Source organism: Marmota marmota, unplaced genomic scaffold, assembly GCF_001458135.2.
Source record: "Marmota marmota marmota unplaced genomic scaffold, marMar, whole genome shotgun sequence".
Classification (NCBI taxonomy): Eukaryota; Metazoa; Chordata; class Mammalia; order Rodentia; family Sciuridae; genus Marmota; species Marmota marmota.
In genome coordinates, this window is record NW_026000022.1 from 4,496,160 (window position 1) to 4,515,845 (window position 19,686).

The 19,686-nt window shown below is 46.0% G+C and overlaps 1 protein-coding gene across 1 annotated transcript in view; it reads left to right on the top strand.

Moving 5' to 3' along the window:
* Positions 1 to 19,686, top strand: part of Rfx8 (regulatory factor X8) — a 67,227-nt gene that overhangs the window by 34,755 nt on the left and 12,786 nt on the right. The window contains exons 5-11 of the mRNA XM_048810535.1: positions 549 to 659; positions 1,209 to 1,286; positions 5,277 to 5,390; positions 6,193 to 6,343; positions 10,745 to 10,803; positions 12,252 to 12,408; positions 14,494 to 14,588. Coding sequence (XP_048666492.1) covers positions 549 to 659; positions 1,209 to 1,286; positions 5,277 to 5,390; positions 6,193 to 6,343; positions 10,745 to 10,803; positions 12,252 to 12,408; positions 14,494 to 14,588 — 765 coding nt within the window. The remainder of the gene's footprint in view (positions 1 to 548; positions 660 to 1,208; positions 1,287 to 5,276; positions 5,391 to 6,192; positions 6,344 to 10,744; positions 10,804 to 12,251; positions 12,409 to 14,493; positions 14,589 to 19,686) is intronic.

Consider the following 19,686-nt stretch of genomic DNA (forward strand, 5'->3'; position numbering starts at 1 on the left):
ATAACACAGAGAGGAATGGCAAATGCACTTTCTGCAATTTCACCTGTTTCCCCCCTTACCATTCTGTTAATTGTTCTTCTAAGGGGAAAACCTCATTTGCCTTATTGGCTATAGTCCTGAGATTTCTGATTAATTAACCATTTTTATGATTCAGACATGATGATCCAGACAAGATAGAGTTTTATTTCAGGGAGCCACAACTGTATGGACAAAGGTTGTAGAAATAGACTCGTGACATTAAAAGATTCATCGATAATATTTTTTATGGGACATGACTGTACTGCACTTGACCCTAACACTGCTATGTTTGGGTAGTATATTACATCCTAACACCTCCATGGTGAGCAAAGTTCATGGAGTTATAGAAAAAAAAGGTTAAGGTCTTTGGAATGAAAAACGAGGGGGAAGTTTCTGGAATCCATAGAATGTCCAGGAGTGTGGATAACAGAGCATTAACTTATAGTAGCAATGTCATTCTGACATGGATTATATGCCAGAAAATGCATTTTTATTTTAAAGAAATGATCCATTGTGTAAATTATTTCTAGTGTGAAAACCGTTCACCGATAAAGACAGACCCCGCTGGATCTCCTTTGTCTGAATTCAGAAGATGTCCATTTTGGGAGCAAGAGCTGGCAAAGAAACACTCCTATAAAATGGTAGGTCTGTCTCGTAGGGGAGACCCGCTTTCCCTGCTGGGTGCTGCTCTAGGCGGTAAATACCTTCTTGTATTGCCCAAGGTCATGGTTATAACACATGGGGTAATATGGCCTCTTCTCGGACCTGTGAGGAGCAATGTTCCCTCCTGGGCTCGGTGGTGGTGGGCAGGACATTCAGATCTGCCCTTCACATTGTTGGGAAAGGCCCAGCTCTGTCGTCTTCTTGAGTGAGGGCCTCCCCATGACAGAGAAGCGAACAGAGACACAGAATTTCTAGACACTGGAGCTGGGAAATAATGGGGGAGTGTCAAAAGTGGGTGGCTTTGTGGTGGTGGAAAAAACCATTACTCATGTTGTGATACATGAGTTACAACTACCTGACCTACGGGTCCTGCATTACCCCATAAAAATAAAGAACACTGTGACCCAAGTGAAGAGCCCAGCTAAAATGGCCATGTCAGAAATGCAAGAGCTTCCGCAGGGTCTTTGAGGGTCCAGTCATTCCTGAAGTGGCCTGAAAGCTGGGGTAACCTTCCGTGTCCTTCCTAGATGGCTTGCCTTGCTGACAAATACTGCAACTATTGTCAAGACATTTTACAAAACGTAAGGAACCAAGAGCTCCAGAGGGTAGGTTTCTCTCTATAATATACAAGCATTTGCGACTGATTATTAACTGCTTTACCTGATTGGACCCCTCCAGGGAGATGGAGTGGTAATCCACTGTACTAAAGTGCTTATAATGCAGCTGTTTGACAGTGAGTTCTTTTAAGGTGGCATGGATACTCAGTTTAATCATTTGGAAATTCTCCAAGGTGCTAAATGTGGATAACTTTATGCTTTAAGTACAAATTCAGCTTTTCTTCTTTAGAACCTAATTCCAGCAGAGTTTGAATAAATTATTGTTGGTTATGTACATCCTGGAATTTTTAATAATGCTAAAGGGTCATTTTATTAATAAATGCCAACTGAAAAAGAAGCAGGTCATCTGACATGGGTGGGGACTATAGATTTTATTCTAGAAGTGGCTGTGCAGCAATGGGTGTAGCTCAGTGGTAGAGCATATGCTTAGCATGTACAAGGCCCAGGGTTCAGTCCCCTTTTGTTAAAAGAAAAATAAAAGAAAAGTATAATTGACAGTGGAAAACATGAATAAATCTTTAACTAACCTGAATTTTATCTTCTTCAGTATCAGATGAAAATCAGGGAAACAAGTGCACATTCAAATGAACATTTTTTTCCAATGCTTTAAGATTCTAAGCACTTAAACTTTATCTAATAATAGACAATCGGCATGAGCCTATAAGGTACCTATGCACTTTGAAAGCATTATAGTGGGTCTTCAAAATAGTCTGTGTTCTATTCGTGCAACATTATACCAACCATCTACCCTGAGTGTCTGACATATTCCTTCACTCACTCACTCACTCACTCATCAAATACTTACTTAAATCAAATCCTGTGACCAGCACCATTTCTGAGAGTAGGAAGATAATGCTTGGGAAACTTGCAGTCTGGTAATAAAAGGAGATATATTAACCAATAAATATGATATGACAAGCTCTAGAATAGCTGTTTATTAATCAGCTTTTCCTTACTGTGTTAGTTAGTTTCTGTTACTATAACAAAATACCTGAGATAATCAACTTAAAAAGATGAAATGTGCATTTTGGCTCATGGTTTTGGAGTTTTCAGTGGATTGGCAACTGTCCATTTTGAGTCTGTGGAGAGGCAACATATCATGGCAGGGAGCATGAGGTGAAGCAAAATTCCTCATAGCTGGGAAATTGAAAAGAAAAAAAAAAAAACAGGAAAAAGGACGAGATCAGGGTCCTGAAATCCCCTTCAAGAGCTTTACTGGAAAACCTCCCCCTAGGCCTCCCTGTTACCATTTTTACCACTTTTCCCTTCTCTGATAGCACTATTGCTATCCCAGATTGACCCTCATCCCTTCTTACCTTGACTGTGACAAAACCTCCCATCTCTCCCACTTCCTAGAGGCCAAGCCTGTAACACATGGGCGTTTGGGGAACAGTACAGATCCAAACAACAACAGTTACTGTAACAAAATACTAGAGGCAGGCTACTTTATAAAGAAAGAAGATTTATTTCAGCTCATAATTCTGGAGGTGCAAAGTCTAGAGGCCTCAGAAGTGGTGAGAACCTTCTTGCTGGAGCCCAGAGCAGCACAGAGCATCACTATTGCAAGTAACAGGGTGTACATGGGTATGTTTATAGAGCCCCCAGCATTTAGTCCTGAGATCTCCACCCTGATGAGACTTGTCTAATTCTAACCACTTCCCAAAGGCTTCACCTCTAATTCCCTAGTTAGATTGTCTCCACCTTCTTCTTTTTAAAAAAATATTTTTAGTTGTTAATGGGTCTTTATTTTATTTATTGGTATGTGGTGCTGAGAATTGAACCCAGTGCCTCACGCATGCTAGGCAAGCGCTCTACCACTGAGCCACAACCCCAGCCCAAGTCTCTACCTTCTTAATATGTCACAATGGAATTTAAACTTCTGCATGAGTTCAGTGAGGGACAAACCACATTCAAACTGTAGCAAACTATGTGATTAGAATATTGTGGGTGCCCAGGAAGAGCAACAGGGAATGTTATGCTCGAATTCAGGATCCCCAAAAGACCACCAGAGACCCAAGATCGATGTAAGCAGCAAAGAGGTGTTTACTGTGAGCCAGCTCGGTCCTCCGCGCGCACACAGCAACTGGTGACGCTGAGAGGCCCCGAGCCCAGGGTTTGCAGCAGTTTTATACATTCTTTGGAGAAGGCAGGGACCCCCACATACATCATAGCATCTCTTAGCAAATCATCACACACCTCGGGAAAATCAAATAACAACTCTAAAACACGATTAGCACATTCACTGGCGGGAACAAGTTGGGTAGGGGTGATTGGTCAGTACAAAAGGGGTATTCATTTGAACTGATGGGTTTAAGCCAAGAGGGGTGTTCGTGCTGAACTACATGGTTTCCCAATATGTTATCAACCACCATAAACTACTGGGAGGGTCATCTGGCATCCCAGGTATTTCCCTGTCTCATGCTGATTGGTGGCTGCTAGGGGGCTGCTATGGGTCCCCACCTAGCCTGACTGAGTCAGGGACACCTGGCGCAGCAGATCCCTCCTGTTATTTGTAGATAAACCACTTAGCAGGGTGGGAATGTGCCTAGGAGTGCTCTGTGGGTCTTCCCAAGGATAAAGGTCATGTCCCCTTCCTTGGACAGGCTTTGCTCCGAAGTAGAGGCTGGTTTTTCAGGAAGGCTAGAGAGTGCCCCCCGAGCAGGCCATGTTGCTGCTAACTCCAGTGGGAAAACTGGAGTTTCCAGGAGAGGAAACAGGATAGGAAATGGATTCCAGGTAGAGCCCGTGAAAAGTCAGCAGGATGTTCACGGGCCTGGCACGATAAAAAGTTCACCATGGTGGGATTTATCTCTAAAGGAGGGGAGCTGGAGGGGAGAGAGGCAAGGAAGTTGGCACTGGAAAGAGAATTCCAATGCACTGAGGAGCCGGTGGGGGAAGCAGTGACCCCGGTCAGCCCCATGTCAGCGGGAGGATTTGTCACAGTCAAGGTGAGCAGGGATGAGGGTCAGTCTGGGATAGCAACAGGGCTATCAGAGAAGGGGCCAGAATAGACAGGTGTCTCTGAGGGGTCTGATAACTGGACATGGTGCTGAGGGAGTGAGCCATGGGTCTGTGGTGGCTAACCCAGGTCCCCACCAGGCCAAGCTCCCAAGTCACCAAGGTGAGAGGGAGTCGAAGGGCCAACCCATCCAGTGCTGTGTTTTTCTGAGTCTCTTTGGAGAAATCTTCTCTAGAATCTTCTCTAGAACACATGCCCCTGATGACAGGATTTCCCATCAGGAACATTCTAGATGGAGCTCAAGAGCTGACCCTTACCCCTTGAGAGTCCACGCGTGGGAAATGGCTCGTTTTCTTGGAGTCACTGATGGGTCCCTGAAATGCCTCAGGGTATCTGAGCCTGGGAACTCTTTATCAGCTGGGAACTCAGGTTGGCCACCTCATTCAGGAGTGGAAGGTGAAGAGTCAAGCTGGAGGAAAACAGGAAAAGGAAGAAAGTAGCCATTTTGTTCCTCCACAGAGTCGCCCCCCCCCCCCAAGTCTTTAGCAATGGCTCCTATGTAGAATCACTGCCCGCTTTTGCTCACGCAGTCCTTGGGTGACTTCCCACTTGATGTCAAAGAGGAGACCTCTGTGATGAAACACACCTCTTTCTGAACTGAAAAACGATGGAGGAGATCAGTCAGTCCATGAACACTTACCCTTGACTGGGCCACTGTGGCCCAGTCCTCCTCCTATCATAATCACCCAGAGCCCCCTTGTGGTCAGAAACCGCTTTCCCTCTAGACACCACCCTCAAGGAAATAGTCCCATCCAACTGGCAGGCTCCCTCGGAGGCGTTGCTGGAAAAAAATATATATATATTTGCATGGTACAGTTGGAAGAGCTGACAGGCAAAGCTTTAGAGTCATTGGAACGAGATTTATCCCATTTTCCTTTGGGGCTCATTACGTCCCTACGGGGGGATTAGCCTCCCAGGGTACACAGTGGTTTCTGTGACACGTCTGTTACCGACGTTAGGTGGAGGACTTGCTCACATCCTTCTGGAGATCTCTGCAGCAAGACGTTGTCATGCTCATGTTATTGCCTGATGTGCACCAGCTCTTGAAGTGCTATGACGTCCAGCTCTACAAGGTAGGGCCACATTGGAGTCTCCACTTTGTACCTTTCTGGAAAGTGGCAGCTCCCCACGTCCCTTGCAGTGTGGCTTTGAGTCCTCTGAGGAAAGCTTTTGATCCTTGTTTAAAACTTGGCTTTTCTTTTTTAATTTCCTCACATAAAGAAAAAGCCAAAGTACATAGCGAACTCTGAATTGAGTTAATGTTCTTTCTGTGCACATTTCAACCAAGGGAGGCGTTTGAGGATATTCATAACTGCCCTGGGTTTGGCTTGGGTGGGGTTGGAGCTCCTGACTCTGGAGTGCTTATTGCATTTTTTTTTTTTTGTGGTGAAAATGGGTTCCCCTTCCACTAGTTGCAAACCTTACCTTTTATTTTGTTGCTGTTTTAAGAAACAGTCTAGGGCTCCCAAGTTCTTAAACACAAGGGAAGAGCGGAGGCAGGATTCAATGCTTATGTGTGTTGGATTTGACTCACCCAATATTGGCCAACGTGGGGCTTTTTAAAAAATTGAATCAGAGGCTCCAAGTGCAGCTTAGTGATAGTATACTTTCCTAGAATGTGAAGGCCCTGGGTTCAATCCCCAGCATCATACACAAAAACCAATCAGATACCAATATTAAAAAAAAAAAAAAAAAAATTCAAACTCTGGCTGCACCAGCCTGGTGTGATGTCCTGCCCAGAAAGCAGTGGCTACCCTGCAGAGCAGGTGGGGACCCTCCCTCAGACTTGGCATGGCCTGTCCCCTCTCTGTGGCATGCATGAGCATTGGTACTTATAATATTATGAGACACAGTGACTTTATACTTGTGTTGTAGGGAATTGAGGACGTTCTCCTTCATGACTTCTTGGAAGATGTTTCTATTCAGTACCTGAAATCTGTCCGGATATTTAGTAAGAAATTTAAGCTGTGGCTTCTTAATGCTTTGGAAGGGTTTCCAACCCTCTTACAGATCTCCAAACTCAAAGGTCAGTTTCCATGGGAAAAAAAAATTCTGAAAAACATTCACACTCTTCAGCTGTGTTCTGTGGTCCCTGTGCTGTCACACATGGAACCAGGTCTGGAGGCCTGGCCTTGCTCAGGGTTTGACCTTCCCTTCATGCCGGTGAAGGGGCGCTAGGGCTGATGCGTTCACACCCCTTCCATCTGCTCTCCTGAATAACTGTGTGGGCTTTTGCTGGGTTCCTGGGGTTGGAGATGTGAGTATCATGTTGCTGGGGAGGGAGAACTGGCCGCGCTGCCCTCCTCAAGCAGATGAGCCACCTCCAGCTCCAACAGCCTTTCCGCCTCTTGCTGCTCTATGCAAAGAATGTCATTTCCTCCTTAGAAATCCCTCTTATGTCCTTAATCCCTCCTATCTCTAGGGCCACCAAGGCTCTCCCACCTTAGCGGTCTCCTTGGGACTTGCATCATCTCCTTGCGACTTTCCAGAATGCCTTCCCCATCTACCTGGCTGCCAGGTTGTAGTCTGTGAATACACACTGATCATCTCTAATCAGAATATTTGAAATCCAAAATCTGTACCTCTAAACACCAACGTGACACCACAAGTGGAAAATTCCACACTTGACTCCACATGACAGGTCACAGCCAAAATGCAGGTGCATTAAAAATACTGTATAAAATTATTTTGAAGCTCTGTGTATAAGATATATATGAAAAAATAAATGAATGTCATGGTTAGACGTGGGTCTCAGTCCCCCCAAAAAAAACTCATTTTGTGCATGCAGATATTCTCAAATCCCCCCAAAATAAAATAATCAGAAACACTTCTGGTCCCAAGTATTTTGGATAAGGGAGAATCAACCCTGTACTCCTTCCACCGAGCTGCCTTTCTGCCAAACCCTGCAGGGGCTTCCTGTTGTGACCAGTCAGCTGTCCCAATGCTCCCTAAACCTGGCCTCTTTTGTGCCCTTCAACTCCATGACCCTTTAAACCCCAGGCACACACCTGCTACAGGGGCACCAGGTCTGACAGTCCCAGGAATATCCCTGCATCTTTCTGAGATGCTCAGCATTATCTATAGCTCTTTCCACGATCCTTCCATACCCAGAGTCTGTCCTTCTTGGACCAGCTCACAGTCATCCCCTCTCCAAGCTAGCAACTGCTCTTCCCCCCGCATTTCTGAGTCTTGCTGCTTCTTCTTTTTTCATATTTATTTTTTAGTTATAGGTGGACACAATATCTTTATTTCATTTTTATGTGGTGCTGAGGATCGAACCCAGTGCCTCACACATGGTAGGCGAGTGCTCTACCACTGAGCCACAACCCCAGCCCGAGTCTTGCTTCTTTTGCAATTGTTTTCTGAGTGGTGACAGGTGAGCTCTTTCCTTCTCAAAATGCTTACAGAACAGGACCGGGTGTAATCGCCAACCCCCACCACCCCATCCGTGTTCAGTACTCATGCTGGAAACCTTGGTCCCCGTTTCTTCCACTTGGAAGTTGGGGACTATACAAGGTTGGGCGCGTGGGCCTGTGTGGTTGCCATCCATGCAGGCAGCAGGGAGGACTGACACCCGGGTTCGCTCTGACAGGCATCCATGAAGCAGGGCTTCTGCTCTAGTCTTCTCATGGCTGCTTCAGCACCTGCCCCAATTCAAACACTTGGTGTGTCTGTCTGTCTGTCTGTCTGTCTGTCTGTCTCTCTCTCTTCGTGCCCCCCACCAATCTCTCTCACTCTCAGCTTCAGTAGCTTCCTACTTGATCCATCCACCCCTATCCTCTCCCAACCCAGGCGCACTCCCTTGCATCGGTGGAGATCATCCCTAAACAGCAATTTGATCAATTTATGTCCTTCCGGGCCCCCGATTGCCCAGTCTGTCTCCTGTCTCTCTCACTTGCCTTGCAAATTTACTCAATTGTTTGGCCTGTGGTTCACCCCTGTCTCTACCTCCCCAGGGACCCCTTGACCCACCAGTGCTCCCCAACCACACAAGACTTTTGGTTATCCCCCGAAAGGCCCTGGTTCCTGATTTTCTCTGGGCCACCCCCCCCCCTATTCCCCTGGCTAACTCGTACTTTACTTCAAAGCCCAGATTTAATTTCATCTTCTCAGTGAAGCTCTCCCTGATGGATATTCTCTTTCATTTTTTTTTTTTGGGGGGGGGGGTCAACTGGGATTGAACTCAGGAGCACTCGACCACTGAGCCACATCCCCAGCCCTATTTTGTATTTTATTTAGAGACAGGGTCTCACTGGGTTGCTTAGCACTTTGCTTTTGCTGAGGCGGGCTTTGCACTCTGGATCCCCCTGCCTCAGCCACTGGGATTACAGGCGTGTGCCACTGCGCTTGGCCTGGACACTCTCTTTCAAACGGTGCCCTCCCTTCTTAGAATCCCTCACCTTCTTCTCCTCTGACATTTGAGGGGCGCACTTAGCCTACTGTTGAGAGTTTATTTACATATCTGGGGACTCCCTCCTCCTGTGAGTGAACCCCTGGACGGAGAGGCGGTCCTTTTTCCATCAGTTCAGGAGAATCTAGCAAATATTCATTGGGCAGTCTACAAATGTGCCCTAATAGCTGTCAAGTGAGTAAGTGAGCACATCTAAGAGGAAAGTGTCTTCTTGACGTTTTCTCTTTTCATCTTTTCCTTTAGTTATTTTCTAAGAGATAAAAAAGTTGGGGGTCTCAGGGTTCTTTGGCAAAAATTCTAAACTCGCTGTCTTCATCCTCTCAGGCTGTTATAACAAAATTCCAAGCACTGGGTGGGCAGATGTGGTGTCTGGGGATGGCTACTCCCTGTGCATAGACGGCTCTTTTGCTTTGCCCTCAGGTGGGAGGAGAGGTGAGAAGTCTTTCTGGGATCTCTCTCTCTCTCTCTCTCTCTCTCTCTCTCTCTCTCTCTCTCTCCCTCTCCTCTCTCTCTCTCTCTCTCTCTCTTTTAATGTCATTGTATAATACTTATTAACATTTTATTTAAAAAGAACATGTTAGTCTTCAAATAATTTCTAAATTTGACTCTACATCATAATTAATATAGCTGCATTTCTCAAAAGGAGACTCTTTACATGAAATCTTTACATGGAGTTTTTGTATTAAGTTTTCTCCTTATGTCATTTCACACCTTCTTGTCTGTCTAGACAAGAGTTAGTAGAGGTCCTTCTGTTTGATCCCTGCATCCTGTCTAGAAAATGATGTAGACAGGGACGTCTTTCTTAATCTTGGGCAACCACACCCATATATTCAGCTATTTTGTAGTAATCAATGGTTTCAATGATCAAGAGAACTGAACTGTATCTATCTGTCTTCTTTCTTTCTTTTTTTTTTAACTTTGCATATATATATATATATATATATATATATATATATATATTTATATTTATTTATTTATTTCTTACATACATGACAATAGTGGAATGCATTACATTCATAATTAGCCATTCACAGCACAATTTTTCACAACCCTGTTTATAAAGTATGTTCATGCCAAATTCTGCCATTATACATGAGCTCTCTCTCTCTTTTTTTTTTTTTTGCATTACAATTCTTTTTTTTTATTTTTTTTTAATTTTATTTTTCAGTTTTCGGTGGACACAACATCTTTATTTTATTTTTATGTGGTGCTGAGGATCGAACCTAGTGCCCCGCGCATGCCATGCGAGCGTGTTACCGCTTGAGCCACATCCACAGCCCAAGAGAGAGAATTTTTTTTTTAATATTTATTTTTTAGTTATCGGCGGACACAACATCTTTTGTTTGTATGTGGTGCTGAGTGCATTACAATTCTTAATACACCTTCATACCACAATTTATCATATCTCTGATTATATATAAGGTATATGTTGACACCAAATTCACATCTTCATCCATGTATTTTGTATTGTGATGAGGATCTCCTTCCGCCATCCTTGCTCTTCCCCTTCTCCCTCCCTTTCCCTCCCACCCCTATTCCCTATCTAGAGGTAATCTTCCTCTCATGCTCTCCCTTCCTACCCTACTTTGAGTCACCCCCCTTTATATCAGAGAAGACATTCGGCATTTATTTTTTGGGGATTGGCTAACTGCACTTAGCATAATCTTCTCTAATGCCATCCATTTCTTTCTGGAGTCTCTTTTACAAAATCTCTACTCCCACCAGGAGGCCTCCACCCTCATGACTAGGCCTCACTTTCTGATTCCATCACTGTGTGGGAGGGGGTGACACAAGCATTCAGACCACAGTGGCCCCCATGTCAGATGCTGGGCTTACATGGGGATGGATGGAGATTTGAGTCTCATCACTGGGGAAAGGGCCAGGAGACAGAGGAGGGGAGGAACAGATTAGATAGCTGTGCCTCGATGCTCAACCCTGTGCACCTCCTCCTGGCTCTGGCACAGGGGAGCTGGAGGGTGCCATATTGGTAGTGACCATATGTGTTGTTCTTAACAGAAGTCACTGTGTTTGTCAAAAGACTCAGAAGAAAGACATATCTTTCCAACATGGCAAAGGTAGGTTGCAGCAAGGAAACGGGAGGAACAAAGTGGGTTCCTGAAGGGCCAAGAAAAGACTGCAAGTCTCCCCTAAGAGCAGTGGTTGCTGCCTGTTCCACCCACTTCCATCTGCCCCTGGGCAGAGCAGATGGGAGGGCCTTGCTGGCCTTGGCTGGGAAGGCCTGGGGTCCTGTCCTGCTCAGCTAGAAGTCCACCTTCTTTCCCTCCTTGGGAAGCTCCATCTGCCTCAGCTCTCTCTGCACAGGAGAGAAAACAGGTCAGCATTCAAAAAGTGCAGGAGGCAGGCCATGCAGGTACTGCCCCAAGCCAGATGGTGTCAGAAGCTAAAGAGCATCGCAGCAGACCCTGGGACCTACCGACCTACAGACAGACCCCTTCACCCCTGTGCATGGCCCTGAGGACTTGGTGCATCTGGGCTGCCAGGTTCCTCAGCCTTCTCATGGGGGTGGGGGGTGACCATGTAGCTTCAGTGCTGGAGGAAGGGATGAAGAGAAGATGATATTGTCAGCATTCATGTCTGCAGGTTTCAACCCAGAATTGAAAGCATGCGAAGGCTTACCATGGTTATGTCTGTTCTTAACACAAAAAGACTTTTTTTCCTTGTCATTATTCCCTAAACGATTCAGTATAACAACTATTTATGTAGCATTTACAATGTACTAGCCATTATAAATCATCTAGAGATGACTTAAGGCATATGGGAGAATGTACGCAGGTTATATGCAAAGAGATTTGAGTGTCCACGATTTTGGTATCCACGGGAGTCCTGGCATCCAGCCCTGTGGACACCCCGAGATGACTCCGAAATGCCACATCTGGCACATGGGCCACTTATGAATCTGTTCTGAAATCCCCTGGACAGCAGATCGGGACAGAGCGTGGGGACTGTTACTCAAGTCAGTGTCAGCTCAGAGGAGCTCAGTAGGTCTTCCGCTGAGTTGTCCCCACCCTTCCAGCTCCAAGCTCTCCCTAGACTCTGAGTTGGTGGAGGTTGTTACCCACTTAATCCCTCAGGGCTGTCCTGTTCTGCAGCACTTTTATATCATGAGCTGGTCTCTCTGGCAGTGACTCAGCAGCAGGTTGAGGCTCTCCCCACCCTTCCCTAGAAGGTGTCAATCACCTACCATTTTCCTCTTTAGAGTAGCTTGGGCTTGTTGTATGGGGAACAAAGAGTAATAAACAGAAGAGCCGCAGTGCCCTTAGAGCCCTGGGCACACCTGCCCCATGCCTTCCAAATGCTGGTTTCCAGCAAGGCAGTTCTAGAACGTGTGAAATTTGAATATTTGAAGTGTCACTTAAGTGTTAATGGACAATACCCCAATTCACTTTTCTTTCTCCTCCTCAACAATAAAATCCTGATAATGTGGATGGTGGTGGTGGGGGGACAGCGTTCATACAAAAGTAAAATGGCACAACTAAGTATTATGCTGCCCTGTTTTCCTTAGACTATGAGAATGGTATTGAAAAATAACAGGAGAGTCAGCATCTTGAAGTCAGATCTACATGCCATTGTCAATCAAGGCGCTTTGGATATTTCTAAGAAAGCCCTGGCAAGTGACCCAAGCCATGCAGAGGAGCCGGAGAGCCACACAGAAATGAAATGTAATCTCTCTCCTTGGTTTCTTTATTGGAGCTTTGGGTGTATATTTGGGGATAGCCTGACCATCACTCTGATTTTCTTAATGTAGGTAGAATGGGTCTTTACTCTTGGCTGTGCTCATTTCCTATAAGGGGTGAGGAACACCCCAGGGATCACCCCATGGCTCTGTGCTTCCAGAACCTCCCCAAGTGTCAAATGGGGCATCAATGCTGATACATGTTTGCTGAGTGACTAGACAAGTATTGCATATTGATATTGCCCCTTGATAATATTCCTTTCCAGACTATCCTCTTTAGGAAAAAAAAAAATCTTAATTTCTGCATCTATCTTGTACATGCATATAGATTCAAATGTCTCTCTACCCTGTTCTGAACTGGATTGAGTCAACTCTGTTTCCCACCAGATTCTGCTGTCACCACTGTTGGCAGCATTAAATATTATTTTTAATGAAGTATAGTTTAGTAATGGTGCATTTTATCATATTGGACTGGTTTATAAGAGTGATATGAAGCATGTGGATATTCTTGCCATTTATTTTCTGACAATTATTTTTTAAGAAAAAAAAAATCTCCCTTCTATACAGAGCTCGGACTACTGGTCAATTTATCATGTTACATTTCTTGGGGACAAATGTAGTGATAGAAGGGACCCTCCAGACTCGAGGGTTCCTGGAGAAGTTTGGGGGGAGGCTGCAGTATGGTTCTGACCCCCTCTCTAGGTTACGGGGTCAGGAGCCAATCTCTAGGCCTTCAGATGACAGTTGCCAGGAGGGTATATGGGTGCCAGGCTCCCCTGTTTGTGCCCTTCCAGGAGCTCCCTGCCAGGATGCCCTAGCTGCCCCTCCCTCCATGGCGTGACCCCTTCCTGCTACACTCAGCTCTAGAGAAATTTAGCTGCCTGCCTAGTCCTGTGGGCTCTTTCAGGGGTCAGCTACATCTTGTTCCTCTTGGGCCAACCAGCTGGTACATAGTAGCATTTCATAACCAGTTGTTGTCTTGATCACATAAAAGTACCACCTAGAAGTTATTCCACCCTCTGTCTTTGACCTTGAAGCAGGGCTGACCTTGGTAAGGTTGTACCAGTTGTATTGAATGCATACATGTTGTTGACAAATAGCCTCTGCCATCCTCCCACAGGATGGGTATCCTGTCCCTTGTGTGTCCCTTTCCCCTATTGTCCTAGCTGTCCCAAATCTCAGGTCCCCCTAGGGATCCCCCTTCCCTCCAGCCTGACATCAGAAAGGTTAATGCCTAACCTAGCAGGCTTCAGAGCTCTGGACAGCAGTTCTGTAAGAGCCCAAAGGGTTTCCCTCCTAAGGCACTGTCTACCCCAGAAATCCCAGGTGGTCAGCTAAACCCTGTTTCCTACCCAGGGAGCCTCAGGAGGGCATGAGGTTGCCAGGTGCCTGCCAGGCTGGCCTTCCCAGGGATCTGGTGCTCCTGTTGGCATCCTTATGTCCTTCAAAGAGCATGCAGAACTTGGCCAGAAGGCAACACACAGTCACTGGTACCTGGTAGGCACATGCTTCCAAGGTGAGAGGAATCTTAACCAAGCTGAGCCAGGGCCACAACCACCTACTGTGTTTTCTAAACTCTGCTTGATGGGCAGTGGTGCTCAGAGAGGTGGGAAGGCCAAAAGCTGTACTTCCTGCTGTCTGTGCAGGTGGAGGACTTCACACTGGCTCCTGCAGGCTCCACCTGATTGAGTGCATAACCCCAGGCCAGGTGCTGGGCTTTGATGTTCCCCATCCCAAAAATGACATTAATAAACTAGCCTCTTTGTGAAAATGTCAAGGACAGGTGAGGTCATGTCTGTATGGTGCAGTGAGCTCATCTGAAGACAGGGCGGTGTAATTACAAGGTGGAGTCATTGTTTCAAAACATTGCTTTCCATTTCAACAAGTGGCAGAATGTGGGGACTAGATGAGGTGACAAACCCAGCCTTAGAACTTGTCCTTTGTGTTCTGAATGAGTGTGAGGCCCTGGGGAAATCCCTTTGAACTGTATTGCTCCGACCCTCAGGTTACCTAGGACACCGGTGCCTACAGAGTCCTGCAGGGTTGAGAGAATCTTTATGTTTCTTTTTAGGTTTAAGCTGTTTAATTTCTTTGCTGGGAACATCAACAGATCTCAGTGTATTCCTGAATTGTCTGTCTTCCAATCTCCAAGCCTTTGTCTTCCAGGTACAAAACTGTGTGTGTGTGTTTAACAAGAACAAAGAAGGTGTGCATTGGTTGTTCTGACTAAATTATAACCTCCAGTGCCCATTACCTGACCACATGACTCCCAACTGGATGACCACAGAGGGTGACAAATCCAGCCTCAGAGCTCATCCTTTGTGTTCCAAATGAGTGCAAGGCCTTTGAAGTATTGTCTATACCCAGGGGGTATGAGAAACAGGTTCTCCAGCTATCAGCCAAAATGTGTGGTGTAGCAAGGGTGTTAGTGTAGCGAAGTGGCCTTACACTGCTTTGGGGGGTGGGAGGCACATCACATGTGTGTGTATGTCTGTGTGTATGTGAGCTTATGTTTGGGTGAGCATGCATGTGGTGGGGTACACGTGTACATAAGTGCAGCTTATAAGTGGGTGAATGTGTGTACATATGTGTGCACATGCGTGTTTTGGAAAGTGTGTGTGTGTGTGTGTGTGTGTGTGTGTGTGTGTGTATGTGCACATGTAGGTGAGTGGGCCAGCACATGCACCCAGGGGTACTGTGTGGAGAGTGCAATGGTACCGTGTGGGAAGAACAGGTTTGTCTGAATGTTTTGGAGACATGCCCACTAGACTGTCTAACTTGATTTCAAAAGCTCAGAGAAGGGGTGGGGGTGTAGCTCAGTGGCAGAGCACTTGCCTAACAATGAAACCCTAGGTTCAGGCTAGGGTTGTGGCTCAGCAGTAGAGCGCTCACCTAGCACATGTGAGGCGCTGGGTTCAAGCCTCAGCACCACAGAAAAATAAGTAAATAAACAAACAAAGATATTGTGTCCAACTACAACTAAAAAAAAGAAAAAGAAAAAGAAAAAAAATTTTAAAAAATAAATAAAGAATCCCTGGGTTCAATCCCCTGTACCACAAAAAAAAAAAAAAAAGCAAAAATCTCTCTAGGATGAGTTGGTTGTGGCAGTGGGTGGCTTTGGTCCTTCTGATCAGCCTGCCTCTTGGCAGTCACTTCAGTAGGGTCAGTAAGGTTTGCTTTTTGTCATCGTCGGCATGGCCAGTCAGCCTTGAAGAGCTGAGAATGTCGTGAGAGAAGCCACGGCACCTTGCTTCAGTGGTCCCCAGAAGGTAGGGGAGCCCAGGGCTATGAGCCTAAAACTTAGATGCAAGCAGGGCAGCCCAAGGGACCCCAGCCTCTTGTGACACCATGCTCCCCAGAGCTCGGGTGACAGGGAAAGCCTTAAAGAGGGATCTGAATTGGGATGTGAAGGTGTTACCCTGCAGAGAGCTGAGTCTGCTAGTTGCCTGATGTCAACCAACTGGCGAAGGGGCAAGGCAGTCATAGAGAAAGAGCTTTGGTAGAAGCAGCAAGCTGATGAGAAGGTGGAGAGCCATCATCCTGAGGACCGTCGAGCTAACAACTGCAAGCAAAGAGCTACACGGGACATTGAAGGAAGTGTATTTTCAACCACAGACGGGGTGGGGTGTACTAGGGTAATCATTCATCATGTAGTGTCCATTTCTTTGACACATTCTGATGTTATCTTGAGGCCACCAGATGTCCTGGATCCTGTAAATCTAGAGAAAGATTACTGATAGGAGGTCTTATGACCCATGTTTCTCTTTTCCTTCTTCCTGGAATAGCTGAATCTAGCAGTTAAAATCTTAGTCATTTAGGTGAGGCTTTCCTTTAGAATTTAGACTGCTGGGCAAAGAGAAAGAAAAGAAAAGAAAGTTTGCAAAGACAATGCACAAAGGACAGATTAACCCATTGGCAGCTTTAAAGGGTCATAGGATTAAAATTAACTGAGAGGAGCCAGGCGCAGTGGCACACGCCTGTAATCCCAGAGGCTCGAGAGGCCGAGGCAGGAGGATCATGAGTTCAAAGCCGGTCTCAGCAATTTAGCAAGGCTCTTAGCAACTCAGCAAGACCCTAATAAAGTATTTTAAAAGGGCTGGGGATGTGGCTCAGGGGTTAAGCACCCTGGGTTCAATCCAGTACCAAAAAAAAAAAAAAAAAAAAAAAAAAGTTAACTGAGAGGGATGCAAGGCATCCAGGAGAAGGAAGCCACCAACAAAGGGGGGGTATACAGGGAAATGGAGGGCCTGTAGGGAAGAAAGAACACAGACCATAGTGGGAGAGCAAGACTGGGGCCTTGGGGACCAGAACGAAGGGTTGAACATTCTTCTTTAAGTCTCTGGCTACGTTGCTGTCACTCCCTGTCCTACCCCATCTGACCTTGTGCCTGTGACTTCTCAGTCAAGAAGTTCACCAAGACCTCAGGGGAATTTGGGCTTTTCAGTCTCCTAGCAAGTTCCTCAGGACTGAGGTAGAAAGCCATTTCCTACCCTCAGCAGGTACCCGTTTCCATTCTTTGCCTCTTAAAAACAATCGTTCCGGATCTCGAATGGTTTTATTCATCCTTGTTGGTCTTAGGCAAAGCTTGTGGTAACAGCAATGAGATGTCCAGAGTTGCCTTGCTACTGTGAAAGGCTTATGCCTCATCACTGTTCCTTATTTTAGGGACTGACTCAGCCTCCAACTTGAGCCAGGCTGAGCCCACTGAAATTGTGAATACCAGTGGTGCCTCGAAGCAGCCTGAAAGTCTTCTCCTACATCGTAAACTGTTTGACACTACATATGTCTCAATGCACTGTGGTGTCTGCAGCCTCCACCAATGAGGCGTGTTAGAAAAATGGTGTTCCTGTGGCAGTATGCTTTTGAAGGACTTGTTTTTATAAAATAGCTTGTCTGGTAAACACTCACAGACGATTGTCAATAAAACACTCAGACTGTTAAAATGCAGACCCTTGGGCTTGTCAGAAATGACAAATGGTTTCAATTGTTAGCATCTGGCAGCACGCAAGCAGAGGGAAATGGCCAAGTTTTTGGTGTGTTTTCCAGTGTTCTCATCTCCTGCAGTTGGGGCCCAAGAACAGTTTCTAAAAGAAGGAGCAAGAAGTGCCACAGGGTGGTGGTGATGGGAAGAATGCTCAGTGGGGTTTATGGCTGATACCCAAACATTTGTGCAGAGAGAAGTCTAATTGCCCAGAGCTCCTTTCCTGGTTGCTTTTAGAAACGATCCTTGTGGTTTTTATAGTTTCATTGTCTCTCAAACTACCCCTAAATTTCCACTCCCACCCCTGTGGATCACCAGTGGGAGGAGTTCCTCTTGTGCCCCATTTCAGATGGTGAGAAACACTCTACTATTGAAGGGAATTCACATCTACCCAAAGTTCAGGGCAACCCTTTGGTGTGTCAAGGGCATTGGATGGGGGCAGAAGGGAAGAAAAATAGTGATGAGACAGGGTATTTTGTCATTTCTTGCCATCTTCCCTCTCTTCTTCAAAGACTGGTTGCCAGCCAGTAGGTGGTCCACGTGGACTTTGATTAAGACTTTGAAGAGGCTTTAGGGCATTCATAGAACACATGCCCAGGACTCCCGGCTGTGCAGATCACCTCAAGCATGGCCCGAGACTGCTGTCAACCTAGGCAGAGAGAATTTCTTAGTCTTTATATAGCAACATCTCATCGATACCCAGGTTAGGGCTACTCAGGCCATCAGATGACCTTGACTTTATGGAATGCAGGAGTAGGGTCTTTCCAGTCCTGAGAATGTTTACACAGTGCAGGAACTAGCTCTGTCTTCCTAAGTAAGCACCCTTATTTTTCATTATTATGTGATTCTGTGTCCCCTTTTTTCAGTCAGACATGATTTGCAAAAGGGCTTGTCAAAACAGCCACCAGTCTTCTCGGTGACGATTGTGTAGACTTTCAATAAGTCTACCCCATGGTGCTTCTCTGTGGCACTTGATAAAATAAAACCTGTAGACAAAATGAATTTAACAGTTTACTTGAACAAAGGAAAAGTCACGGACTGGGTAACCCTTAGACCTAGAAGAGGTTTCAGGGAGCCCTGCTCTGCAAGGAGGACAGCGTTTGCAAATGAGGAAAGAATGAAAAAAAACAGAAATAAGCAATTAAAAAAAGGGGCTGGGGATGTGGCTCAAGCGGTAGCGCGCTCGCCTGGCATGCGTGCGGCCCGGGTTCGATCCTCAGCACCACATACAAACAAAGATGTTGTGTCCGCCGAGAAATAAAAAATAAATATTAAAAAAATTCTCTCTCTCTCTCTCTCTCTCTCTCTCTCTCCCTCCCTCTCTCACTCTATCTTAAAAAAAAAAAAAAGAATGAAAAAAAGCAGAAAAAAGCAATTGATCAAAATTTCAAAGTGACTTACTTTCTTTGTCAAGGTCAAAGCAGAGGGCATTTCCTTATTGTGGTGAGGGAAAACTCTTCTGTTTTCTCTCTGCCCTTTATTCTCAGAAGATCAGATAAACAGCTTAGTTTCAGCTCGGTGACATAGAACTGTTGCCAGTGGGCTGAGGGTTCTTTTCCTCTATGCAGATAGAAATCAGGACTAGGCCAAGTGCAGCTCCCTTCGAGGATAGCAGCTTTCAGCTCTTAGCATTAGTGGCTTTCCCCACTGCTCTCCTGGCAGCCAGAGCCAGCCGCTGGAGTTATCAGCTCCCGGCAGCTCTCCGTCCCCCCCTGCTGTTTCCTGGCTGTTAGTCGCCTTCAGTGTTACCAGCCCCGACAGCAGTTTTACAAGCTGTTTGTGCAACTATTTCAGCCTGCTTTACTGAGAAGAAATCACAAATAGCCAAAATATAACATCCAGAGAGGTTTTATTAGGACTTATGCTGTAGCATAAAGGGAAGCCGCACACAGACTATTCCAGTAAGGGTAAGGGAAAAGGCGGGCTCACACATGCACAATGTCCTGCCAGCAGATTTCAGACTTTCTGCTCAGTCATGGGCAGGTGAGGTCTATTAAGCAGGTTTTCACCACTGTAACCAAAAGATCTGACAAGAAAAACTTAGAGGAGGAAACGTTTATTTGGGGCACATGGTTTTAGAGACTCAGTCCATGGTTGATCAGGTCCATTGCTCTGGGCCAAACGTGGGGCAGAACATGAGGGCAGAAGGGCATGGTGGAGGAAAGCTGCTCAACTCAAGGCTCAGAAGCAAAGAGAGAAGGAGAGGGAAGAGGGAGGGGGAGAGGCGGAGAGGGGGAGGGGGAAAAGAGAGAGAGGAAAGGGGGGGGGATCATGGAACTGGAG